Source organism: Microcebus murinus, chromosome 5 (genome assembly GCF_040939455.1).
Source record: "Microcebus murinus isolate Inina chromosome 5, M.murinus_Inina_mat1.0, whole genome shotgun sequence".
Classification (NCBI taxonomy): Eukaryota; Metazoa; Chordata; class Mammalia; order Primates; family Cheirogaleidae; genus Microcebus; species Microcebus murinus.
The window spans coordinates 107,271,707-107,293,407 of NC_134108.1; the positions used below are offsets into that span (position 1 = coordinate 107,271,707).

At 59.4% G+C, this 21,701-nt stretch overlaps 1 protein-coding gene across 1 annotated transcript in view; it reads right to left on the reverse strand.

Moving 5' to 3' along the window:
- Positions 1 to 2,277: 2,277 nt before the first annotated feature.
- RAB44 (RAB44, member RAS oncogene family) overlaps positions 2,278 to 21,701 on the reverse strand; it is a 32,183-nt gene continuing 12,759 nt past the window's right edge. The window contains exons 3-14 of the mRNA XM_020286969.2: positions 19,174 to 19,285; positions 17,606 to 17,780; positions 16,269 to 16,415; positions 15,557 to 15,647; positions 15,066 to 15,161; positions 12,876 to 13,063; positions 10,844 to 12,312; positions 7,477 to 7,558; positions 6,231 to 6,345; positions 5,091 to 5,192; positions 3,613 to 3,689; positions 2,278 to 2,455 (exon numbers count right to left, since the gene is read on the reverse strand). Coding sequence (XP_020142558.2) covers positions 2,365 to 2,455; positions 3,613 to 3,689; positions 5,091 to 5,192; positions 6,231 to 6,345; positions 7,477 to 7,558; positions 10,844 to 12,312; positions 12,876 to 13,063; positions 15,066 to 15,161; positions 15,557 to 15,647; positions 16,269 to 16,415; positions 17,606 to 17,780; positions 19,174 to 19,285 — 2,745 coding nt within the window. The 3' untranslated portion in view covers positions 2,278 to 2,364. The remainder of the gene's footprint in view (positions 2,456 to 3,612; positions 3,690 to 5,090; positions 5,193 to 6,230; positions 6,346 to 7,476; positions 7,559 to 10,843; positions 12,313 to 12,875; positions 13,064 to 15,065; positions 15,162 to 15,556; positions 15,648 to 16,268; positions 16,416 to 17,605; positions 17,781 to 19,173; positions 19,286 to 21,701) is intronic.

Consider the following 21,701-nt stretch of genomic DNA (forward strand, 5'->3'; position numbering starts at 1 on the left):
CGAGGGGATGAAATGAGGTTCCGTGAGTCAAGTGCTCAGAACAGTGCCCGGCACGCCGCGGCCGCTGCGTAGAGGATGGCTGTCGCTCTGCCCCTGCTCACCCTCAGTTCCTAAAAGCTCTCTTCTCCCGGAGCTCCTGCCCCGCCTCCATTCTGCTCCCCGCCCTCCCGTCTCAGTCCACACCAGGAGCCCCATCAGCCCAGGCCCACCTTCATTTGCTCAATCCGCCTCAAGCTAAGTTGTAGCCAGAGGCCCCCTAGGCTGGCATGCTGTGAGAATGAGCCACTTGCCTGAAAGTTCACTCTGAAGTCTACCTTGAGTCCCTCCTGCTGTTGTCCTTACCCACCTCGTGCTGCTCTGAGGTTCCTGGGTCCTGCTGGCCCACTTGCGAGCCCTTTGACACTGGGAAAGTCTGGTGGCCCGTGTGCAGCTGGACCCTGCGCAGAAGGTGGACCCAGCCAGAGGACAGCAACAGAAGTTCTGGGCGGTCTCCTCCAGCACCCCACCTCAGGGCGCCTGAGCCTGAGCTGCCTGAGGCCACAGCAGAGCTGAGCTGGGCGGGGCGGGCCTGGGACCACTCCTGCACTGGGCCCCCCAGAGGACCTATCCCAGCTCTGTCTGCTCTGCCGGCTCCCTCAGGAGTCACACCTGCCTCCCTGCCTCATTAGCTCCCTGGCCTGCAGGACAGAGATGTCGGTGCCTGCCAGGGCCCTGGACCCCAGAGAGAGCCATTAGCAACAGCAGGACCTGCCCGCCCTCAGCCAGGGCCGGGCGTCACTCGCTCCGGTCCATGCACGCAGGGCTTGTGGACTGGGGACAGGGTCAGAGAGGGGAATGACTGGGGCAGGGAAGAGCCAGTGGGGGGCCCAGCAGGAGAATCCACCGGCCGGATCACGGGACTTGTCCGCATGTGGCCTGGAGGCTGCATGGACTCCCTTCAGGGCATCTAGCCCAACCTTAGCTGGCTTCTGACGCTAGAATCTTCTCCACCTCACCTCCTGCCAAGTGTCACCTGGCTCCAGCTGTGTGCCTCAAGTGACGGGGCCTCACTGCTGCTGAGGCACCCCTTGTAGAACCGAGGTAGGGACGGGGCCGGGAGCTAACCCCTCGCTCAAACTGGCGGCAACAGGCTCTGCCCTCCACCGCCTGCTCTCCTCTCTCTGCCACATCCTCTCCCTGTCGCTCTGTCCCTGGACCTGTCTTCGCTGGTCTCTCTGGGAAACTGAGGTCTCCTCCGACTCAGCCAGGGACTCCCCCAGTGCCTGAATGGTTACAAAGTGCCAAACTCAGTGCCCGGCACGCGTCGGACAGTCAGTTGGTGGTGATGGCAAGACGTGACAGACATCGGCCACAGACAGACAACAGGGGACAGGCCGACGGAGAGAGGCTGTCTCGCCAAGACTCCCGGCACAAGCTCCCTGCAGGCACCAGGAGCTCCGGCCCTGGGCTACAAGCCCCTCTCAGGAGGCGGCCGTTGTGGGGCTCTGGGAACTCCTGCCAGAGCTCAAAGGGAAGCCTGTCGGCGAGTCTGAACCCGCGCCCGCTGCCCCCCGGGCCCCGCCAGCCGCACCCCAGCTGCGCCTCACACGCATCCAGAGATGGCACCGCAGGCAAAGTGCTGCACCTGGGGGCACTGTGGCCTTGGGGCAGGGGGCAGGGCTCCCGAATGTGACCCCTCGGGGTGGATAATGGGGAAAGGGAGTGAGGTTGGGGCGCAGGGAGACCCGAGGGCGTCCGGGCGTATCGGGGGCCATCAGACGTCGCTCCTCCCGGGCATCGGATTCCGCGCTTGCAGGGATCGTAGCGGCGGTGGGCGCAGCGCGGGAGCGGCGCCCTGCCGGGCAGACAGCATCGGAACTGCTTTCTAGACGGAGGAGTTTGTAATTGACAGATTGTGCCCGTTAGGAATCGGCACCAAAGCAAGCGCCTGGAAAAGCTGCTTTCCTCCTTCTCAACCTTTTTTTCCCTGATTATCTGTAGAATACCCAGACATTGTAGAAAATCTGAAAATACAAATATGTATAAAGAAGGAAATAACACCCCCTCACAATCACCCTGTAATTTCCCTCCCACAGACATGTAGCCAATATTTTGGTGTGTTTTCCTTAAGCTGATTTTCTAGACTTTTTTTTTCTTTAAATAGTTGCAAAGAATACCCCCAGCCCCAAGCCTTATTTACAAAGCGAGTGCTTCTCTGGAGGGCAGAGGCAGCACAGCCTCCGCCTCGGAAACCGAGTTCTGATTTGAGGGGCACATCCCTGAACTTCCGCGGGTCCTGTCCCTCGTTGCTGCGTCCTACAAGGCAGGCCGGGAGCTGAGGGAGGGAAACCAAGGTGGGTGGCTGTCCCCGGGCAGGATGTGCGGTCAGGAGCAGCAGCCGGCCCTCTTGGGCGGCCTTTTGGGGGCCACCTCCACCAGCGAGCCCTTCAGGCGGTCCTCCTGCATCCTGAGTGACCTGCGTGAGGATGCGCAGGCATGGGTGCTCTGTCACCTCCCAGGAGCAGCGTGGCAGGGCCCATGGGTGCAGCTGGGTGGGGGGCTGGGAGGCCGCACTCCGACCCCCCCAGATTCCCTCCCCCGCCCTGCATCCCACACGGGAGCCGCGGCGACTTCGGCCTTCTGACTCTTTCCAGCGCCCTTTCAGGCCTGCCGCGCCGGCACCGTGCCAGGGGCTCTGATTCCTACCAAGGAGCCACCGTTCCCTGCCTCGAGTAGCGAGCGAGGGACCCCTGCAGCCCAGAGTGACACCGGATCGGGGAACACACAGACGACCACACGCCAGGGCCCAGGGGGACTCAGGGGGAGGGAGGTAGTGTCTGAGCCAAGACCTGAGCCGTGGGTGGACAGGGTTTGCTGGCGGAAAGCGGGGTGCGCTCTGGGCAGAGGGCCGAGGTTCAGGGTCGAGAGAGAGCTTGGGGCTGGGAAGCAAAAGGGGCCCATTCATTTATTCACGGGATATTTACCACGTGCAGATGGGTTCATCTGAGCTGGCACCCTCACCCTCACTGTATTCATTTATCAAGCACCTGGGACGTGCCAGGCCCTAGGTATGGAGGGAGGGGCTGACAAAACAGACATGGCCCTGCCCTCCTGGACAAGGAACCAGACCGATGCAGATGTAATTATGATTTGTCAAGAACTGACAAATGTCAACTTGACAATGAAGGACACAAACGGAGCTGTGATCTAAAATGGGCTTGGGAGGGCGCCTGTGAGTGGCCGAGCGGGGAGTGTGTCCGTGTGCGTGTGCGTGTGGGGGGCAGGGGAGCTGGCACTAGAGAGGACACGGGCACTCGGGTCATATTCTAAATCCACGGGAGGTTGGGAGCAGGAGACAGACACTCCCTTTCCCAGTCCACTTCACAGATGAGAAAACTGAGGCTCAGAGAGGGTAAAGGGGGTCCGGGGACCGATACAGCCAATGGGAATGCTGAGGCTGGTGTCAGGCGGCTCTCTGTGCAGTGCTCTCTCCCTCCCTGTTAGGAAACTAGGTGCTTCCTTGACCCCTTTCCTCAGAAAGGGCCTTGCCTTCCCACACGGGAGTCAGGAGTGGGGCTGGAGGCTGTTCCGGAGGATTCTGGGTGGCGAGAGGTGGGGTGGGGCGGCACTCACCTGGCCAGGTTCACCATGGGCTCCAGGATGTTGTGACCCAAGGCAGCGCTGCACTCCCCAAAGGAGACCCCCAGCTCCTGCGGGCCACACAGAGACGGGCATGTGTGCCTCGGGCGCGACCGCCCAGAGGCCAGTGCCACCCCTGCCACCAACAACGTCCTGGCCACCGGAGCCCCGCCCAGTGCCCCGCTACGCCCTCCTCCACAGGTGGGGCTCAGCGGGCGGTGGCCCCCGGCGGGGCCCTCCAGCCTGGCCGGCCGAGGAGTCAAGGGCACAGCCCAGAGACACTCGCTGCCTTCACTGGACACCCCGCGTCCGGCTTGGAGAAATGCCTCTGGGGACATGTCACAAGTGTGACTTACCTCTTAGGATCTCGAGAATATTTCGTTGGGGGAAATAATGGAAGATGCAGCATAAAAAAGTGCAGGTACAAAATGCAAGCCACTGATGTTAGCGTGCGGGCATGTGTTCCCTCTCTGCTTCACATGCCCGTCACCGGCGGGGCCGGGGCGCCAAGCATCAGCCCCTACGGCATCGGCATCGCTGCGCTGGTGGCCCGCGAGCCGCAGCAACTGCCTGGGGGCAGCCCGCCTACAGCTGGATCCACAGCTGCGGCTCCCACCCGCGTCGACGCCAGCGCTTCCCCCACTCCCTTAGGTGTCTTCCCAGAACAGGACTCCTCACGGCAAATACTGGCCTCTCATGTGAACCTCCGCCATTACTGTAAAAGCATCCTCATGTAAACATGTCTGATCATACGTGGTACATGGGGATCCACTACGTGTTCCTGCAGGGACTATCACTTCCGATCGTGCCCCTCGGGAGAATTGCTGGAGGAGAATGACTGTCAAAGGGGTGAGCTGCCGCTTTCAAGCAAAAACAAAATTCTCACGACCAGGCGCCGCCACGATGACCTCACGATTACGGGACACGAGAGGAGAAACGGGACGAAACGCACCGTGGAAATGCCGCGAGGGCTGTGTGAGGCTGGGGTGAAGAGTGACGCCCCCTTTTCTATCACTCTCCAGATCTGCAGACTGAGCCTAAGTGCCAGTCATAAGTAAATGGTCCCCACCGCCTGGCAGGGGCGCTTTTGGTGTCATCTTCCCAAGGAACGGTTTGCGTCTTAAGACAGAGTAAACTAGAAGGGAACATGTTAATTACAGACCAGAGGTAAAGTTAAGGCTCGGTTGGGGACTTTAAGTGGAGCTATTTAAAGCCCCTTCACTCCGCAGGCGTGTTCCGTAGGCTGGGACACCGCGCGGGGCTTCTCGAGCTCCACAGCCAGGCGGGCGGCCGCGCGTCTGCGAGCCGCTGACCCGTGGGCGGGCGGCAGAGGCGGCCAGGCCTTTGGCTGGGGCAGGGCGGGGTGGCCGGCGGAGCCCTCTCGGCCGCCCACTCCAGGAGGCCCCGTTCTCCCTCTGCCAGGCAGGCGTGTGCCGGTGCAGCCGGGCAGGGCGGCCGCGCCCGGCGCTTACCTGGGCCAGCTGCTGCCCCGCTTCCGTGGGCACCTGCCGCTCCTCCTCACAGTCCGTCTTGTTCCCCAGGAGAAGGATGACCATCCCGTCGGGACCCGCCTCCTGCACACGGAGCACGCTCTCTCAGCCACGCCCCGTGTGCCAGGCTGGGCGGATCCGGCCTCCGTTCCGAAGCTGACAGTGCGCCCTGCACAGGTGTCCCTCCCAGGTCACTCTCATCCACCCCCTTCTCACCTGGACACTTCCCCTGTCTGCAGCGGGCCTGCCCCTCCTCTCTGCCTGGAAGCACCTCACCTACTATTCAAGGCCAGCCTCAATGGCCCTTCCTACAGGAAGCCTTCCTGGATTGCTCCTGCCCATGCCCTTCTTTTCCTGTGTGTGTTGAATAGACAGTCCAGTGTTTGATTACACAGGCTGCCTCGGCACGTTTCCTAATTGTTTCATGAATAATAACAACGGCTTCTGATTACCATTTGCTATACGCCATTGCTGTGCTGAAGGCAATGGTATCAGTTAGCCCTCACGACTCCCCTAGCAGAGAAGTCAGGAAACTGAAGTTCAGAGAGGTTAAGCCACTTGTCCAAAGTCACAGAGTCGGCATGGGATCGTGGGATTCAAACCCAGGTCCTCTCAGACCCCAGGGCCCAGCTCTCCTCCTCACACATTACCTTACTTTGCTTCTTTTGCATCTCTTCAACTAGACTAGAAGCTTCTGGACAGAAGACACCATGACTAACTCCATACCCCTCTGCCATGCTAGTACACACTGCAGAATTCCAGTAGACACGTACTGAGTGAGTAAGTGGGGGAAAGAACAGAGGAATCATCACCTGCAGTGGCACTAGACCTGCATTATCCTCAGGTGTGGGAAGGCATCACAAACAGAGCTGTTGTATGTAGGAAAGAAATGTTCACAGGACAAAGGAAGTAGTTTGGTTTGAAGGCTGTACCATGTGGTTGTGGTTTGTTTCTTTGTACTACTGTGCTCCCAGCTCATCCAACCACATGACTTCCGTGGGTGGTGTCACCCATATGTTCTGTTGTGTCATTTGTAACCCTGGGAGAAAGGGGGAGTGCGCAGGATACAAGCTCCCTCTTGAGTCCAAAACCCGGGGCCCACCCTAGCCGCCATCTGCTCACCTGGAGACAGCTCAGCCAGTAGCGCACGTGGACAAAGCTCTCCTGGGAGGTGACGTCGTACATGAGCACCACCCCATCAGCCTTGCGGAGCAGCTGCTGTGTCACGCTGTGGTACCTGCCCAGAGAGTCTGCGTGAGGCCATGCCAGGCAGCCTGGCCCAGCCACAGCTGTCTCAGCCACTCCGTCTGCAACTCCCGTGGCTTCCCACCGAGGGTGTGCCCAAGCCTTCCTGCCACGCCATAGTTACTGTTGGCCAGGCGACAGTTCTCAGGGCTCACGTCGCAAAAGGACCAAAGGACGCTCAGCGAAAAGTCTCCATCCCCCTGCCCCATCCTGCAGCCACTTGGTCCCCTCCCCAGAGGCAGCCAGGGCTACCAGTCTATGATTATTTTTTCAGGCCGGGCGCGGTGGCTCACGCCTGTAATCCTAGCTCTCTGGGAGGCCGAGGCGGGCGGATCGTTTGAGGTCAGGAGTTCGAAACCAGCCTGAGCAAGACCGAGGCCCCGTCTCTACTTTAAATAGAAGGAAATTAATTGGCCAACTAATATATATAGAAACAATTAGCCGGGCATGGTGGCGCATGCCTGTAGTCCCAGCTACTCGGGAGGCTGAGGCAGGAGGATCACTTGAGCCCAGGAGTTTGAGGTTGCTGTGAGCTAGGCTGACGCCACGGCACTCACTCTAGCCTGGGCAACAAGCGAGACTCTGTCTCAATAATATATATATTTTTTTCCAGGGGTATTGCATGTGTATACGTACATACGAGGGCTGTCCGCAAAGTACCCAGCCGCGCAGCCGTTCTCGTTTTGTTATGTGTATACACGCACGCAAACACCCCTCCCCCCGCTCTATACAAATACAGCGGAAAACATTCCTTGTACTCAGTACTCTGCACTTTGTTTTTTTCCAGTTAACAACATATCTTGGAGATATTCCCTGACTGGTAAACAGAGAGAGTCCTCGGTCTTTTCCTGGCTTTATGGTGTTTCCAGGATAGGTGGTTGGGTGGCTATCCCCGAGGGCCCTGTCGGGTGGCCCTGACATCCGCCCCGCCAGCCTCGGGGGCCTCTGGGTCTGCGCTCTGGGCTCGCCTCGCCTCAGCTTGCCTGGCCTCCTGAACGCTCAGGGGGAGGGCGGCTCACTTGCACGGGTGGCCTCCGGCCCGCGTTTCAGGGCCGCCCTCCCCCTTCCCCACCCCCGGCTCAGCCCGGGCCCTTGGCACGACTGACACGGACAGGCCCGTTACCTCTCCTGGCCAGCCGTGTCCCAGAGCTGCAGCGCAAAGCACCTGTCGTCCACCAGCAGGTTTTTGACCCGAAAATCCACTCCTAGGACACACGGAAGGGGTTAAGGCCTACTATCAAGGCACCGTCCAGGACTTCCAGCCTGTCCTGGCATACACCTGCCCCCAACACCAGCCGCCGTGGCACGGAGCCCCAGGCTGCTGGCTTCCCACCAGCTCTCCAAACCCCACCCGTACTCAAGGGCCCTCTTCCTCCGAGAAGCCTCCGCAGACCACCGCCGCGCCGTGAGGCTGTGCCAACACCAGGTGCCCTGTCTGGCCAACTGCACAGCAGTGTTTGTTACCCCGGCCACCCAGAAAACACGTTTCATTGTTTTATTTTTACAGGACTTGCTTCAGTCCCTAATTATGGCATGCATCTTCCCCCTCGGCTAGACAGGAGGGCAGGCCGGCAGCCCAGGGCAGGAGGCGCGCTGGCTTCAGGGATGGCCAGTGTCTACACAGCTGCATAACCTCGGGCAAGTCACTTCCGCTCTCTGAGCCTCCCTTCCTCACCGGCAAGGTGGAATTTAAGGAGACCCACACTGCAGGGCGGCTGGGAGGACTGAATGACTTATACCTAAGGTTCAGCCTGGTTTCTGGAGGGTGCTGGAGAAGCGGTCATTTTTATTATCACGGTCATTTCTCCTGTCCCCGAAACCCAGCCCCTCACATTTCACAGCCCCTCCCTTCCCTGTGGTCATAGTTCTGGACCCTTCTGTCCCTGGGAACGCAGGGAAATGCCAGGGAGGTTTGGAATCTTTGGCTGCACCTTGCTGCCAACCCCCACTTTCCAAGGAAAGCAGGTGGCATGGAGCGGGGCAGAGACGGATGGGGAGGGCTGCTTTGTCCCCGTCCCCACCCTCTTTCCTAGTGGAGTCCTGAGCTGCAGAGCCCACTGCAGGCCCCAGGCCAGCCCGCAAAAGATGAATCTCCTGATATATATGAGCAATGCCAGGCTCAGGCCTGAGCCTGGAGACCCAGCTGCAGGTCTCCTAGGGTGACCCCCATAAGCACCTGCTGCTGCCCCCTGGTGGTGGCTGAAACCACGGACACCCCTCCCTCCCCTCCCCCAACTCTCCACAAGGAAGCTGGGGGAAGTGGCAGTCTCTGGAGGCCCGAGCTCAGCAAGACAGTGAGGCAGAATTTGTCCTTGGATCCGCTTGGCTTTACTGCCCTCTTTCCTGAGGGTCATAAGAAGCCCCAGGTCTGCGGGGACATCTGAGGTCATCTGATCCAACCTCCGTGTGATAAACATGCATCCTCTGCTCAAATACCTACACGTGGCATCTGATAACTCCCAGCACGGCCGCTTTCTCACCCTGCCCACCCCTCGCTGATCCACCCATGAGTCCCCACACCCTCCCCCAAATGTGCTACAACTTAACCGCATAAACTGTTAGGAATATGTTTTCTCCTTCTCAGGGAATCTGTTGTTTTATTTACTTATTCGTTCATTCATTAAGGGATAGGGTCTGGCTCTGTTGCCCAGGCTGGAGTGCAGTGGTGTCATCACAGCTCACTGCAGCCTTGAACTCCTAGGCTCAAGTCATCCTCCTGCCTCAGCCTCCTGAGTAGCTGGGACTACAGGTGCGCACCACCACACCTGGCTAAGGAATCTGCTATTTTAAACTAGCAGCCCCAGGGAGAGGGCAATGAGGAACCCCAAAGAGGGTAAAGCTTTTCATGTGGGCGCAGGGCTTTGAAGGCAGGTAGCCCTGGGTATGAACTTTGCAGCCCAGTTAGGGCAAGACACTTAACCAGGTCCTCAATGTTCTGCTTTCCTCATCTGTAAAACTGGAGCAGGTGTGGAAAATGCACGTTCAGATGTGACTCCGTGGGCTCCAGTTCTCTACCTGGCCCTGCCCCGGAATGCAGGTAGGCTATGGTTCGTACTGCTCTGAGAGAGAGGGTGGAAGCCGAGGGAGGGTAACGCTGGGTGGGGAACTACTGGCCCATGAAGCCACCCTGTGATATTTAAGCCAGAATAGATGACGGCCACCAGGGGACAGTACACTGCAGCTGGGACTGGGACAGACTGGGATCGTGCACCTGATCTCAGGTACTCTCAGCTGGCTACCATGCAGGCTGGCCCTGCTGGGAGGGTTGGTTTTGTTTCGATGCAGCCTGTGTTTTCCTCAATGTTGTGGGGCCTTCTTACTGCATGATAAGGGGGAGGCCCAGTGACGCGGAGGGCTGCGGTAAGGGATACGGCACGTGCGGAAGGCGCCTGGCACGTCGCAGGCAGTCAGTAATGGCGACTGTAGACCCTGCGGCCCCACTCGACATCGGGCCAGGCCTGCCGTGGGCTGTCCCTCCAGAGCTCCCTGCATTTCAAACTAGCTCCCCAGGTGAGGGAGGATTCTTGGGCAGAGAAAAGTCTGAGATTCTGTCCTGGGCCTCTCCTGTGTGAGAGCCGACGTTTGGCCCCTGGTCCCCGGTCAGCAGTACCCTGGCCTGACAAAGACATGTGTCGCTGCATGTTTGCCCCTAAAGGGGTCTACCCTTCCTGCTCTCTGGCCTGCTTCTCTGTAGCTCCACACAACGCTCAGTGCCTAGTTACCCTGCTGCGCCTAGAAGGGCAGGCTTTCTGCTGTAGGCCATTGCTGGCAGGAGCCCCTGGGTTAGACATCATCAAACATTTACATTTATGATAACAATAACAACTGCTATTTATCGAGCACTCACTAGGTGCCGGATATTGTTCTAAGTGCTCGACAGGTATCAACTCAGCTAGTCCTGACAGCCACTCTCAGAGTCGGTGCTGCTGTTGTCCGTGTACGGATGAGGAAGTGAGGACTCAGAGGGGTTAAATGATTTGCCCAAGTCCATACACCTGCCAAGTGGCAGAGCTGGGATTTGAACTCAAGCACTTGGTTCCTAACTTACCACACTTTACAGATACATTATGTGGAAAATATGCAACTTGCCCAAGGTGACTTCCCGCCAGAGCATGGCTGCCACGCCTGGAGCTAGTCATGAGCAAATCCAGCCGAGGGACCCTGCAGTGGCCTGCCCACGGGCACGTGGGTGGAGACTTGCTTGTTTTCACCATCAACTAGCACGGGCACCTAAATTGCAGGGTGCTTTGTTGATGAGGCACATTATAAGCTAATCAGATCAATGCAGAAAAAGCAAATTACCTGTAATTAGAGACGATTAGTGAAATAGTAAGATCATGCCCATATAAAATGATGTCTAATGCGGGGCCCATGGCCCGGGCAGGACCTGCAGCTTCCTCAGGGGTGGCTTGCTCTGGGCCTGCTCCGGCTCGTCAGCCCAGCCCCGGGTCTCCCTTGCTCCCTGCGGCCCTCCCCAGCGGGGCCCTTACCCACGGTTGCTGTCAGCCCAGTGGCGAAGGAGTTCTGGTGTAGCAGGTGCAGGAAGGAGGTCTTGCCCACGTTGGAGTCTCCCAGGAAGATGACATGGAACAGGTAATCAGGGTCGGCCTGAGGCTTGCTGGCCATGGGGTCCTCCAGGGAAGGGGTCAGCCCAGCCTCCCCGGAGCCCGTCCCTGGATCTTCAGGCCTGCTCTCTGCCCTTGGCTCCCCGGACTGCGGAGGGCCTTGTTCTTCTGTGTGAGCAGCCATGGGTGGCGGCCTGGCTTGGGCTTCCAGCTCGGCCACAGTGGGGAGGGCCTGTGTGGGCTCCCGGGGTCCTGCTCCAGCCCCAGGCTGAGCCCCCGCAGGGGAGAGGGGAGGAGAGCCCCGTGGAGGCGATGGTTTCGCAGGAGCAGAGGCTCCTGGTTCTGCCGGAGCCTGCGGCGTGCTGGACGGGAGAGGACTGGGCCGTGCGTCTGGCTGGGGCAGCTCTGAATGCACAGTCTCCAGGCCACGAGCCTCAGCTGACCGCTCTGAACCGAGGTCCGGCCCACCTCCATCCGCTCGTTTTGCTGCCTCGGCCTTGGGTTTCTGGGCCAGGCTGTGGTCGGGGTGGGCGGGCAGCCCACCTGGCCCAAGGATCCGGCCAGGGGCTTCTCCCAGCCCCTCAGGACGGGCCTCCTGCACAGCGGGGCCCTGCTCTCCCCGCTCCAGCCCCTCAGTGGGGCCCTGAGCCGCAGACTCCAGGCCCCGGGAGGGCCCAGCTGGCTCCAGTGTGAGGGCTCTGGCCCCCAGGGCCCCCGGTTGTGGCTCAGAGCTGCGGGCAGGCAGGTCGTGGTGGAGGGTCTCTGTCTGCCTGGGCAGCTTGGCTGGGGCAGGCCCAGGCCCGGGGCCCCTGTCATCTGTGTCTGAGGCCTGGAACTGTGTGCTGGGCCCGGCCCGGGCCTGGGGAAGGGGTGCATTCACATGGGGAGGGGGCTCATCCTCCAAAGGAACAAGCACTTTCAGGGCAGCCGCCCCCGGGCTTCCTGACGCCCCTGCTGGGGCTTCCGGGAGACCTCGGAGGAAGCGGCCCTCCGGCTCCGTGCCGGGGTCTGGGCTGCGAGGGGCCTCTACAGGCTGCTCCAGGTTGATGTCCTGTCCTTCTGGGTCCACTCCTTCCCCGTCCCGGGTGCTGGGAGGCACCCCGGGGGGGCTCCCTGGAGCCGCATCCAGATCTGAAGACGGCTCCTGACCAAACAGCACGGCGTGCGGCTCCGAGATGGAGATCTGCCTGATCACGCGGGGCGTCTGGGGGCCCGAGGCCGCTGTCGGGGTGGGGGGCGGGCTCCAGGAGAGCTGCAGGGCTCCGCGCGGAGGGCTGTGGAAGCCGCTCAGGAGCTGGCCCCAGTCCTCGTGGTCCCCAAACAGCGTGGGAAGGGGAACCTCCTCGGGGGACATGGCCTGCAGGTCTGGGGCCGGCTGGCCTGCTCCAGAGACACTAGAAAGGAAGCAGGGAAGTCAGGGGACAGGCAGGTAGAGGTGTCACACCCGTCCCACCTGTATCCCTCACCGTCCATGCTGGCCCCGCAGCTGGCCCGCCCCCCACCAGACCGTGCTCAGTCCTCTCACCTGGCACGCACACCCCACTGCTCCCCCTCATCCAATCCTGCTCGTCCTTAAGGCCCACACGAAGCCTCACCTCCTCCAGGAAGCCTTGCTTGAGCATTGTGGCCCACCCCACTCCTCTGAGCTGTAATAAGTAGAGTGAGCCCCTGCCAGGGATGCGCTAGGCCCTGTGTACACGTGTACATGTGCACACACACGTGCATGTTCTAACTCCAGCCCTGTGGTACTGGACTCAGGTCTTTCCCTTTTCTGCGCCTCAGTTTCCTATCTGAGAAATGGGCACAATAACCAGCTTGGCAGAGTAGTTGTGAGGTTTAAGGAGAGAGGAGGTGTGGGCGCTGCGTGCTCACCAGAGCCTTGGGGGACCCAGAGCCCCAGGCCCCTCTCCCAGGAAGCCCCGGTATCCACGCCAGTCCAGGGCTGGCAGCCACTTGCCTGGTCTCTTCCTCCATCTGCCAGGACACTCGGCCCCTGGCAGCATTTAGGTGCTTCCTGGTCACCTGCAGCTGTCCCTGCACCTTCTCCAGCTGCCCAGCCAGGTGGCGCTCGGCCTCCCGAAGCTGCTGGTGCTCCGAGGCGGCTTCCTGGTGTGTGCTGCCGAGGTGGTGCAGCTGGGCCTCCAGCTGCAGGGGTAGGGGTGAGGCGGGGAGCAGCCTCCCCGGCCGCAGTGGGACACAGACACCCGCTCCCCGCCTGGGCCCCCCCAGACCCAGTCAGGCCAGGACTAGGAGGGGCGGTCGCCCTCATTGGCCTAGCTGGCTCCGTGACCTCCCACCCAGGAGGGACATTGGAAATGCCGGGGCAGGGAGGAGGGAGATTGTGCGAGAAACATAAACTGCCAGCACCACCCACCAGAGACGTAAATCAGATCGCACCCGCCCCCGCTAAAGTCCCGCAAGGGCTGCTGGTCCCCGAGCCCCGTGGTCTGCAGGGAGCCCCTGATCAGACAGCGAGTCCCCTGACCCAGAGCAGGAGAGCTGCGTGACAAGCAGAGCGGAAGGCCAAGTCTCGAGATGGCCCCTAGGGCCGTGCACGGCCTTCCCCGGAGTCTCGCGCCTCCCACCGAGGCCCTGACCTCCTTTCCCACTGCTGTCCTTCCCTCAGTCTGTTCCTGCCACTGGTCTGCTTGTCGCTCCTCCAACAGTCACGGCCCACGCCCACCCCAGGGCCTTCGCACTTGCTGTGCCCTCAGCCTGGAGTGCCCTTGCCCCTGCCATGCCATGGCTCACCTCCCACCTCTCCCGGTCTTTATTCCACTGGCACCTCAGCCAGGCCTCCCTGGACTCCCTGATCAACTTGCGTCAGCTACCGTCCAACCGCCCAACCCCTCCTTCCCCTTCGCTGTTTCACTGTGTTCTCCCCAGCACTTGTCACCATCTCATACGATGCGTGTGTGTGTGCATGTATGCAATTATTTATTTTTTCATGTTGGGTATTTTATGCATTTCATCACCATGTCCCCGACTGGCGGTAACTGGGCAGGGGAGTGTCTATCACGTCCCTCAGAATCCAGAGCGAGCCTGGCTCGGGGTAGGGGCTTGCTGAGCTGTCGTGGGGGGAGGAGCTTCACGTCCACGGGGACCGGACGACATGGCCCCCGTGGAAAGCCCGGTCTCCTCTCTTGGCAGAAGGGGCCCTGCCTCAATTTCCAAGGGGCGCTGCTGCAGAGGCCCCTGGGAAACAGCTCTGGTGGGGAGGGGAGACCTGTTGGCAGGGCCAGCCAAGGGGTGGTGGGGAAGGTGCTGGGGACCTTGTCCAGGGAAGAAGGGTGCTGGCTGCCCTGGTCACAGCGGAGGGCGGTTTAGCAAAGTCGGCGTCTGCAAGTTGGGGCAGGAAGAGACGGCGGGCCGGGTCTCACACCCAAAGACGCAGCCACGGTTCCAGCCAGAAGTGACCACAGGCGACGCGACCTGCCGCCTCGGGGCAGCAGCAATCCGACCCCACGCCGGACGCCAGGTCAGATCCGGGCACAAGAACAACTGTGCTGTACATAGCACCTACCGTACGCGCCGGGCACTGTCTTGGCCCTCTAATTGTCACAGCAGCCTTCTAATAGAGAGTTCCGATCTCCATTTCTCTCATGAGGAAACCAAAGCTCAAAGACGTTAAAGACCTGTGCAAGGCTGCTCAGCCGACAATGCAGATGAGAGCTGAACACCCACTTCCCCGCCACCAGGCCACTCCGATGTGGGGACTGCGTGTTTGTCCGTCTCGAAGTGCTTCCCCATTTACTACCTCATTTGACACAACCCACCGGGGAGATGCAGAGGATGTGGCCATCCCCATTTTACAGATGGAGAAACTGAGGCGGGGACAAGCCAACTTATTTCCTCAGGTCCGAATGGCTCTTGAACAGAGCCCCAGGGATTTCCACCTGGACCTTCTGACTTGCAGCCCAGTGCTCGCGCCATGCTACCTGTCCTCATCTCAAAAAAGGGCCCAGGACACCTCTCTCCCCGGAGGGCCGCTCCCTGTGGGAGCCCAGACGGCCCAGGGAACACTGAGGGCTGCGTGGGGCTTCAGGCTGACTATCCAGCTGGACCAGAGAGCCTGGCGCAGTGCTGGGAGAGGGGCGGCAGAGTCTGGCAGCCTCAGAAGGGGGCTCCCGGGAGCCCCAGTGCTCACCTCCGTCTGGCCCTCCGCCAGCCGCTGCACCTCGCGCTCCTTGGCCTCCAGCGCCTCCTGCATCCGAGAGCTGAGGGCCAGTTCCCGGGAGTCGCTCTGTGGAGGAGACGGCTCAGCCCTGCCTGCAGTCTGGCCAGCTCTCCCACGCTCCACCTCCACCCAGGCCCGGGGTGCAGGGGCCAGGAAGTCCCAGCAAGGAGGTTCTCTGGACGGCCACCCCAGCCTGGGCCTCGATGGTAGCAACAAGGACACCGAGCCCCAGAGAGTGGAAGGACCAGCTCTGGGGGATGGCAAGAGTGGCAGAGATGGGAGGGGCCCAGGCTGGACGCTGCCCACCCGTCTCCCCGGGCAACAGGAGCTGCTCAGGGAAGGGAGAGGTCCGCCCCAGCAGCCTCCTGCTGTCCTACACCGGCCAGTCCCCAGTCCTGCGACGTAGCCGGCAGAGCGGTCCCGGGCAGGGCTGGGGGAGAGCCAGGCTGCCGGGGGCCCACCTCAGCCTGCAGCAGCTGCTGCTCCCGGCGGATCTGCTGCTCCATCTCCTCGTAGAGCCGCTGGGCCTCGCGGTGGTGGTCAGAGTCCCGCCTGGAAGGGGGAGGCGGGCCAGGCAGCCCATTAGCACCTCGGGACTCTGCTGCTGGCAGGGGTGATGGGGCTTGGGTTCCATCCCACAGCTCACCTCACCCTGCCAGCGGCCACTGCCCTGTCCCGCTGAAAACTGCCATCCCAATAACGACCCCGTGACCCACTTGACTTTGACACTGGTCCCCTTATCCCACCGCGCTGACTCCTGTAACCATCACCTGCCTTGGCCCTGCCACACGGTCTCCATCACCTCATCTCTCTGTCCCCACTTCCTCTGCCACCATGCCCTACCCCCGTGGCTCAGCCCCCCTGGTGGGGCTGCGCCCCTGCCCACTCCACACATGCGCATTGCAATCTAGCATCTACGTGAGCGGCACCCCTGGAGCTAGGCACCGCGGTGGCCCTGCACCAGGGCACACTTGCCATTCGACTCCCGCTAAAGGACCAACTCTGTCCGCTCCAGCAGGTCCTCTGAGCCACCACCTCTCTCTCCAGCTGGGCTCTGCCCCTCCATCTCCCAGGCCCTGCCGCAGCTGGAGGAGCTGGGGAAACCGAGTCAGACTCCACGGCAGTGTGAGGGGCACCTGCTGTGGGCCACGCACCGGGCAAGGCCCCACTCACTTCCGCAGGGTCTGCTGCAGGGCCTCCTTGTCGGCCCGCACCTCCTGCAGGCGGCCGCTCATCCTGGCCAGGAAGCCCGCCAGGTCGCCTGCCAGCTGGGGCTCCTCCTGCCGCAGCTTCCCCCACAGCTGCCAGATCTCCGTCCGCCTGGGGGGGGGGGGCTGAGATGAGACGGAGGTGGGAGCGGCAAGCAGGGGAGCCCGCTGCGCGGTTTCAGCCGCAACCCTCGGGAGACGCTGGCACCGGGGCCACAAAATCTGCTGAGACCCTAAGAGGTGCAACTCAAACGCCACCTCCTCCGGGAACTGTTCCCAGGTGCGCCCTCCCCCTTCTGGAACCCGCACACCACGCTGTCCCCCTGCGGTTCTGTGATGAACAGTGCGGAGGGCACTTTCCACCTGCCTTCTCTCTTCTCCCACTCTGAGGCTGTGCGACCTTCGGCAAGTCCCATGCCCTCTCTGGGCTTATCTGTGTGATGGGGAGGCCGACACCCACCCGGCAAGGTCACCGGGGAATGAGAGACGCGCCCTGTGACAGCACCAGCTCCAGCCGGTGAGGGCTGGCACTCAGCCAACGCCACTTTCACATGAGCGTAATGAAGTCACGAAGACAGATGCCAGAGGGCCGAGCCCAGGCCAAGCTGCCAAGAGGGTAAATGGCTCCCCACTCGCCCGCCCCACCAGGCCACACCCAAGTGCCGCCCTGCCTGCGCACACACCTGGCCCCACCTCAGAGAGCCAAACGTGAGGCATCTTGCCCTCACAGAGCACGTGGGGTGGGGCGGGCAAACCTGGGCGCAGGGGCAGGGTGACTCCCTTGCTGGCTCTAGCAGACCCCAGTGGGGCTGGGGACATGGAGGGGGCATTTTTCAGGCAGGGCTCCCTTCTCTAAGCATGAGCGAACCCCATAAGCCCGGAGCCCTCCTGTCTCCAAACCTGTTCAGCCCAGGGCACCACCATGCCTGAAATCAGCCCACTGTGGGAGCCTCTTTTTGAGTTAAGAACAGCGCCTTCAGGGACCCTCGTGGCTTTAAGAATTTGAGTCCCCTCAGGAGGCTGCTAGCCCAGCTTGGCCATCCTTCTGGAGAGCCACCCTACAGGGCAGGACACGCGGGGTGGGCGCGGGCTGGAAGGGCTCTCGGCACGCAGGTGTCCTCTGCACAGGGGTTTAACCCAACGGCAGCTTTTATGCTCGTTCTGCAGCCGTGGAAACAGAGGTCAGAGGTCACGCAGCTAGCCAGTGGTCAAGCCAGGATTTGTGCCTGGCTCTACCTGGCGGCCTGCCCCTTGGCACCACGTCCAGGAGAGACATTCCCGCAACACACCGCACCGCCTTACTCGGGAAGGTGGGGGCTGGCCCCCAGCTGCTCCACGAAGGCAAGGAATGCCTCCTTCTCCCCGGCGTCAGCCTCGTCCAGCGCTGGGAAGCTGGCGGTGGCAGACACCCGCTTAGGGGGCAATGGCCTCCTTCTGCGGAGCCTCTGGGTGCTCGAGCTGGAGTCAAAGATGTTTCCTGTGGGGCAGAGGGGAGCACAGTGTGGGGGGGCCCAGGCCTCTGACCTCCCACCCAGCCCTGCTCCAGCCACTGGGGAAGCAGTTGGGCCTGTGCCCATCACAGTTACACGGGCCACCTTCACACACTGCTCACTGCCAACCTCAGGAGTCTGCTCAAGGCAGACACGGCGCCCATTTTGCACAGTTGCATCTGAGGCCCAGAGACGACAAAAGACTGCTGGAAGCCACACAGCAGCTACATGGTGGTCAACAGAGTCCTCATGCACTCAAGGGATACTTATTGAGCATCTATTATGTGCTGGTGACAAAATTAGCCCAAATCCCTGTCCTTGTGGAGCAGACATTCTAGCGAGGGTTGAAAAGGATCATTCTTTCTCTCTCTCTCTTTCTCTTTCTTTCTTTTAAGCACATTTGCTAAGTGATCAAGGAATAAAGGGAAGTTTCCGTTGAGAGGGTGGGAGGGTCCACTCTAGACAGGGTGGTCAGGGGTCCCCAAGGAGGAGACTCTGGAACTGAGATGTGAACAACAAGGAACATGCCATACGGATTTCCAGAGAGTACGGAGCAGGCAGAGAGAACGGCACGTGCCAAGGCCCTGACATAGGGGCCAAGTTGGCAAGAGGGAGGTGTGAGTGGCACTGTGGGAGCCCACGAGGTTGGCGGGTCTGGGGGTGCAGGCCCTGCAGGCCCCGGGAAGAGGGTTAGAGTTTGCCCCACCGGCACAGGGAAGTCCCAGGCGTGGTGGGCGTGATTGGAGTCAGAAGCCAAGTGGCCCTCTGGGGCTTCGTGGACACCCATGTTCCCTCTGCACCCCACCTGCCACTCCGGTCCCTGATTCCTCCTGCCCACCCTCAGCCTCTCAATCAGCAGAACTGGAGCGGCCACCTCCTGGGGTGGCCCCAACCTGCAAATGCAGGTCCCCGGCCTCCCTCTCTGCCATCCTCCAAACTTCTAGGGACTCAGCTGACCCGAGACCCAGGATGGCTTTGTGGGAAGCTGAGCTGTGTCTGGCAGGAGCTCTGCAAGACACCGCACCTTCCATCCCCTGGGCCAGAAGCCCTTCCTTCCTCGTGGGGACCCGAGGCCTATGGTGCCCTGCCAGCCTGCGTTGAGAGGCGCGTGCTGGAACGGGCCCGCCCAGTGGGAGGTGTTCAACCTCTCGCCTAGGAGAAGACTTTGTTGGGAGAAGACAAGGGAAGAGTCCGAAAACAGGCCTGGAGGCCTCTCTGGAGGAGGCGGATGCTCAGGGGAGTGCCCTGAACTGTTCTCGGGGATGTTGTGAAGGTCCCCTGGCTGGGAAAGAGGTCGCCTTTCCTGACAACCCGGCCTGGCCCATGCGGAGCACACCACAAGGGCCACCTGGCTGTGCGGACGTCCCAGGACAGACATACTGAGTCCAGAGCTGAACTCCTCCAGGGAGAGACGTCCCTTCTGCGCCACATCCACCCAGCTGAAGATCATCTCCGGCTCCTCCTCGCTGCCCAGGAAGCTGAACTTGGCCACCTGGAAGGAAGGGGCGAAAGGGGTGGCTGTTCCCACCAGGGAAGGCTCTGGGCCACACTCCAAAAAGGAGAGATGTTTCTTCTCAGCCACCCCCACCTCCCCTCTCCCCACCTCCCCTCTCCCCACTTTCAGAGTCCCCCCAGTAACTGGACCCAGGGCCCACCCTGAGGCTCCCCGACCCCACCCAAGGCAACCCTGTCGGCAGAGCCCTGAACTGGCTCCAAACCTTTTCCCTTTCTCCATCCAAAATCGAAACTTATCTGTCCTGGGTCCCTTCCCTTTAGGACTTTGATAAAAGGACAGCAGCCAATCCTTCCCACAATGTGTTCATCAGTGTCCAAAAATTATCTGAAACTTGAAAATAAGTCTAAAAGTTGGAGAGCACATCCATCCAGCGTTATACAGGGGCAAAGGCCACCCAAGCATCTTCTAGACAATAGGAATGTACTCAGCTCATCTGACTATAAAGGGACTGACTATAAAGATTGCAGATTAAATGAAGTCACATGTTAACCTGTAGATTTTGTCTAGGAGAGATGTAAATAATTTTTGTCTGATGGAACAGATAACTACAAAGATTATTAGCCTGTTGGATATTAACCAGCTTTTTTTTTTTTTTTTTTTTGAGACAGAGTCTCACTTTGTTGCCCAGGCTAGAGTGAGTGCCATGGCGTCAGCCTAGCTCACAGCAACCTCAAACTCCTGGGCTCAAGTGATCCTCCTGTCTCAGCCTCCCGAGTAGCTGGGACTACAGGCATGCACCACCATGCCCGGCTAATTTTTTGTATATATACTTTTAGTTGGTCAATTAATTTCTTTCTATTTTTAGTAGAGACGGGGTCTCGCTCAGGCTGGTTTCGAACTCCCGACCTCGAGCAATCTGCCCGCCTCGGCCTCCCAGAGTGCTAGGATTACAGGCGTGAGCCACCGCGCCCGGCCTAGCTTTTAAACATCTAACTCAGCAATCTGGCCTGGTTTAGTGGCTCATGCCTGTAATCCTAGCATTCTGGAGGCTGAGGAGGTGGGAGGATTGCTTGAGTCCAGGACTTGGAGACCAGCCTGGGCAACATGGGGAGACCCCATCTCTACAAAAAATTTTAAAAATTAGCCAGGTGTGGTGGTATGCAACTGTAGTCTGAGCTACTCGGGAGGCCAAGGTGGGAGAATCACTTGAGCCTTGGAGTTGGAGGTTGCAGTGAGCTATGAGCATGCCACTGCAGCCTGGGAGACAGAGAGAGAACTTATCTCAAAAAAAAAAAAAAAAAAAAATCTTTCTTACAGAAATTGCTAGCTCCGAAAATTTTTAAGGAGCCAGGTTCATATAATTAGGGTGAATCTGTGGACAAATTAGACTAGTTTAATAATTTTTATTTACAAAACATAAACATTAGGTTATTAAGTATGAATGTCTGATTTCCTTAAGTATTAATACTAAGTTTGACAATTGATATCTCTGACATTTCACTTCGACACTTCTTGTTTTGTGTTTATTGTGAAGATACATCCTCAGTCTTTCAAATGCACATTTTGGCTTGTGATTATCTTTCAAATTTTTTTTTTTTTTTTTTTTTTTGAGACAGAGTCTCGCTTTGCTGCCCAGGCTAGAGTGAGTGCCGTGGCGTCAGCCTAGCTCACAGCAACCTCAAACTCCTGGGCTCGAGTGATCCTTCTGCCTCAGCCTCCCGGGTAGCTGGGACTACAGGCATGCGCCACCATGCCTGGCTAATTTTTTATATATATATCAGTTGGCCAATTAATTTCTTTCTATTTGTAGTAGAGACGGGGTCTCGCTCTTGCTCAGGCTGGTTTTGAACTCCTGACCTTGAGCAATCCGCCCGCCTCGGCCTCCCAAGAGCTAGGATTACAGGCGTGAGCCACAGCGCCCGGCCTTTCAAATGTTTTTTTACATCAATTTTTGTGAAACCACGGCTAAGTCAAAAATTCACGTTATTTTCAAGCAGCGCAGACAGCTCAAAATATCAATGACGTGTTTGGGAAGGATGTGGCTGATGAACACACAGTACTTCGATGGTTTGAGAAGTTCTGTTCTGGTGATTTTAATCTTGAAAATGAGCTACACGGTCAACCAGAGACCAAGGTGGGTAATGATGAGCTGTAGTGGAAGCGAATCCATCTCAACCTACATGTGGATTAGCAGCGAGGTTTGACGTTACTATTCCAACAATATTAGAGCATCTGAAACAAATTGGCAAGATACAGAAGCTGGATAGATGGGTTCCACATGAATTAAACGAATGTGTCGGCAGGGAAATTGTCTCGAATCTTGCCTTTCTTTGCTGTCATGACATAAAGGTGAACCATTTCTACACTGTATTGTTATGTATGATGAAAAATGGATTCTTTTTGACAATCACAAGCGTTTGGCACAATGGCTGGACAAAGATGGAGTGCCAAA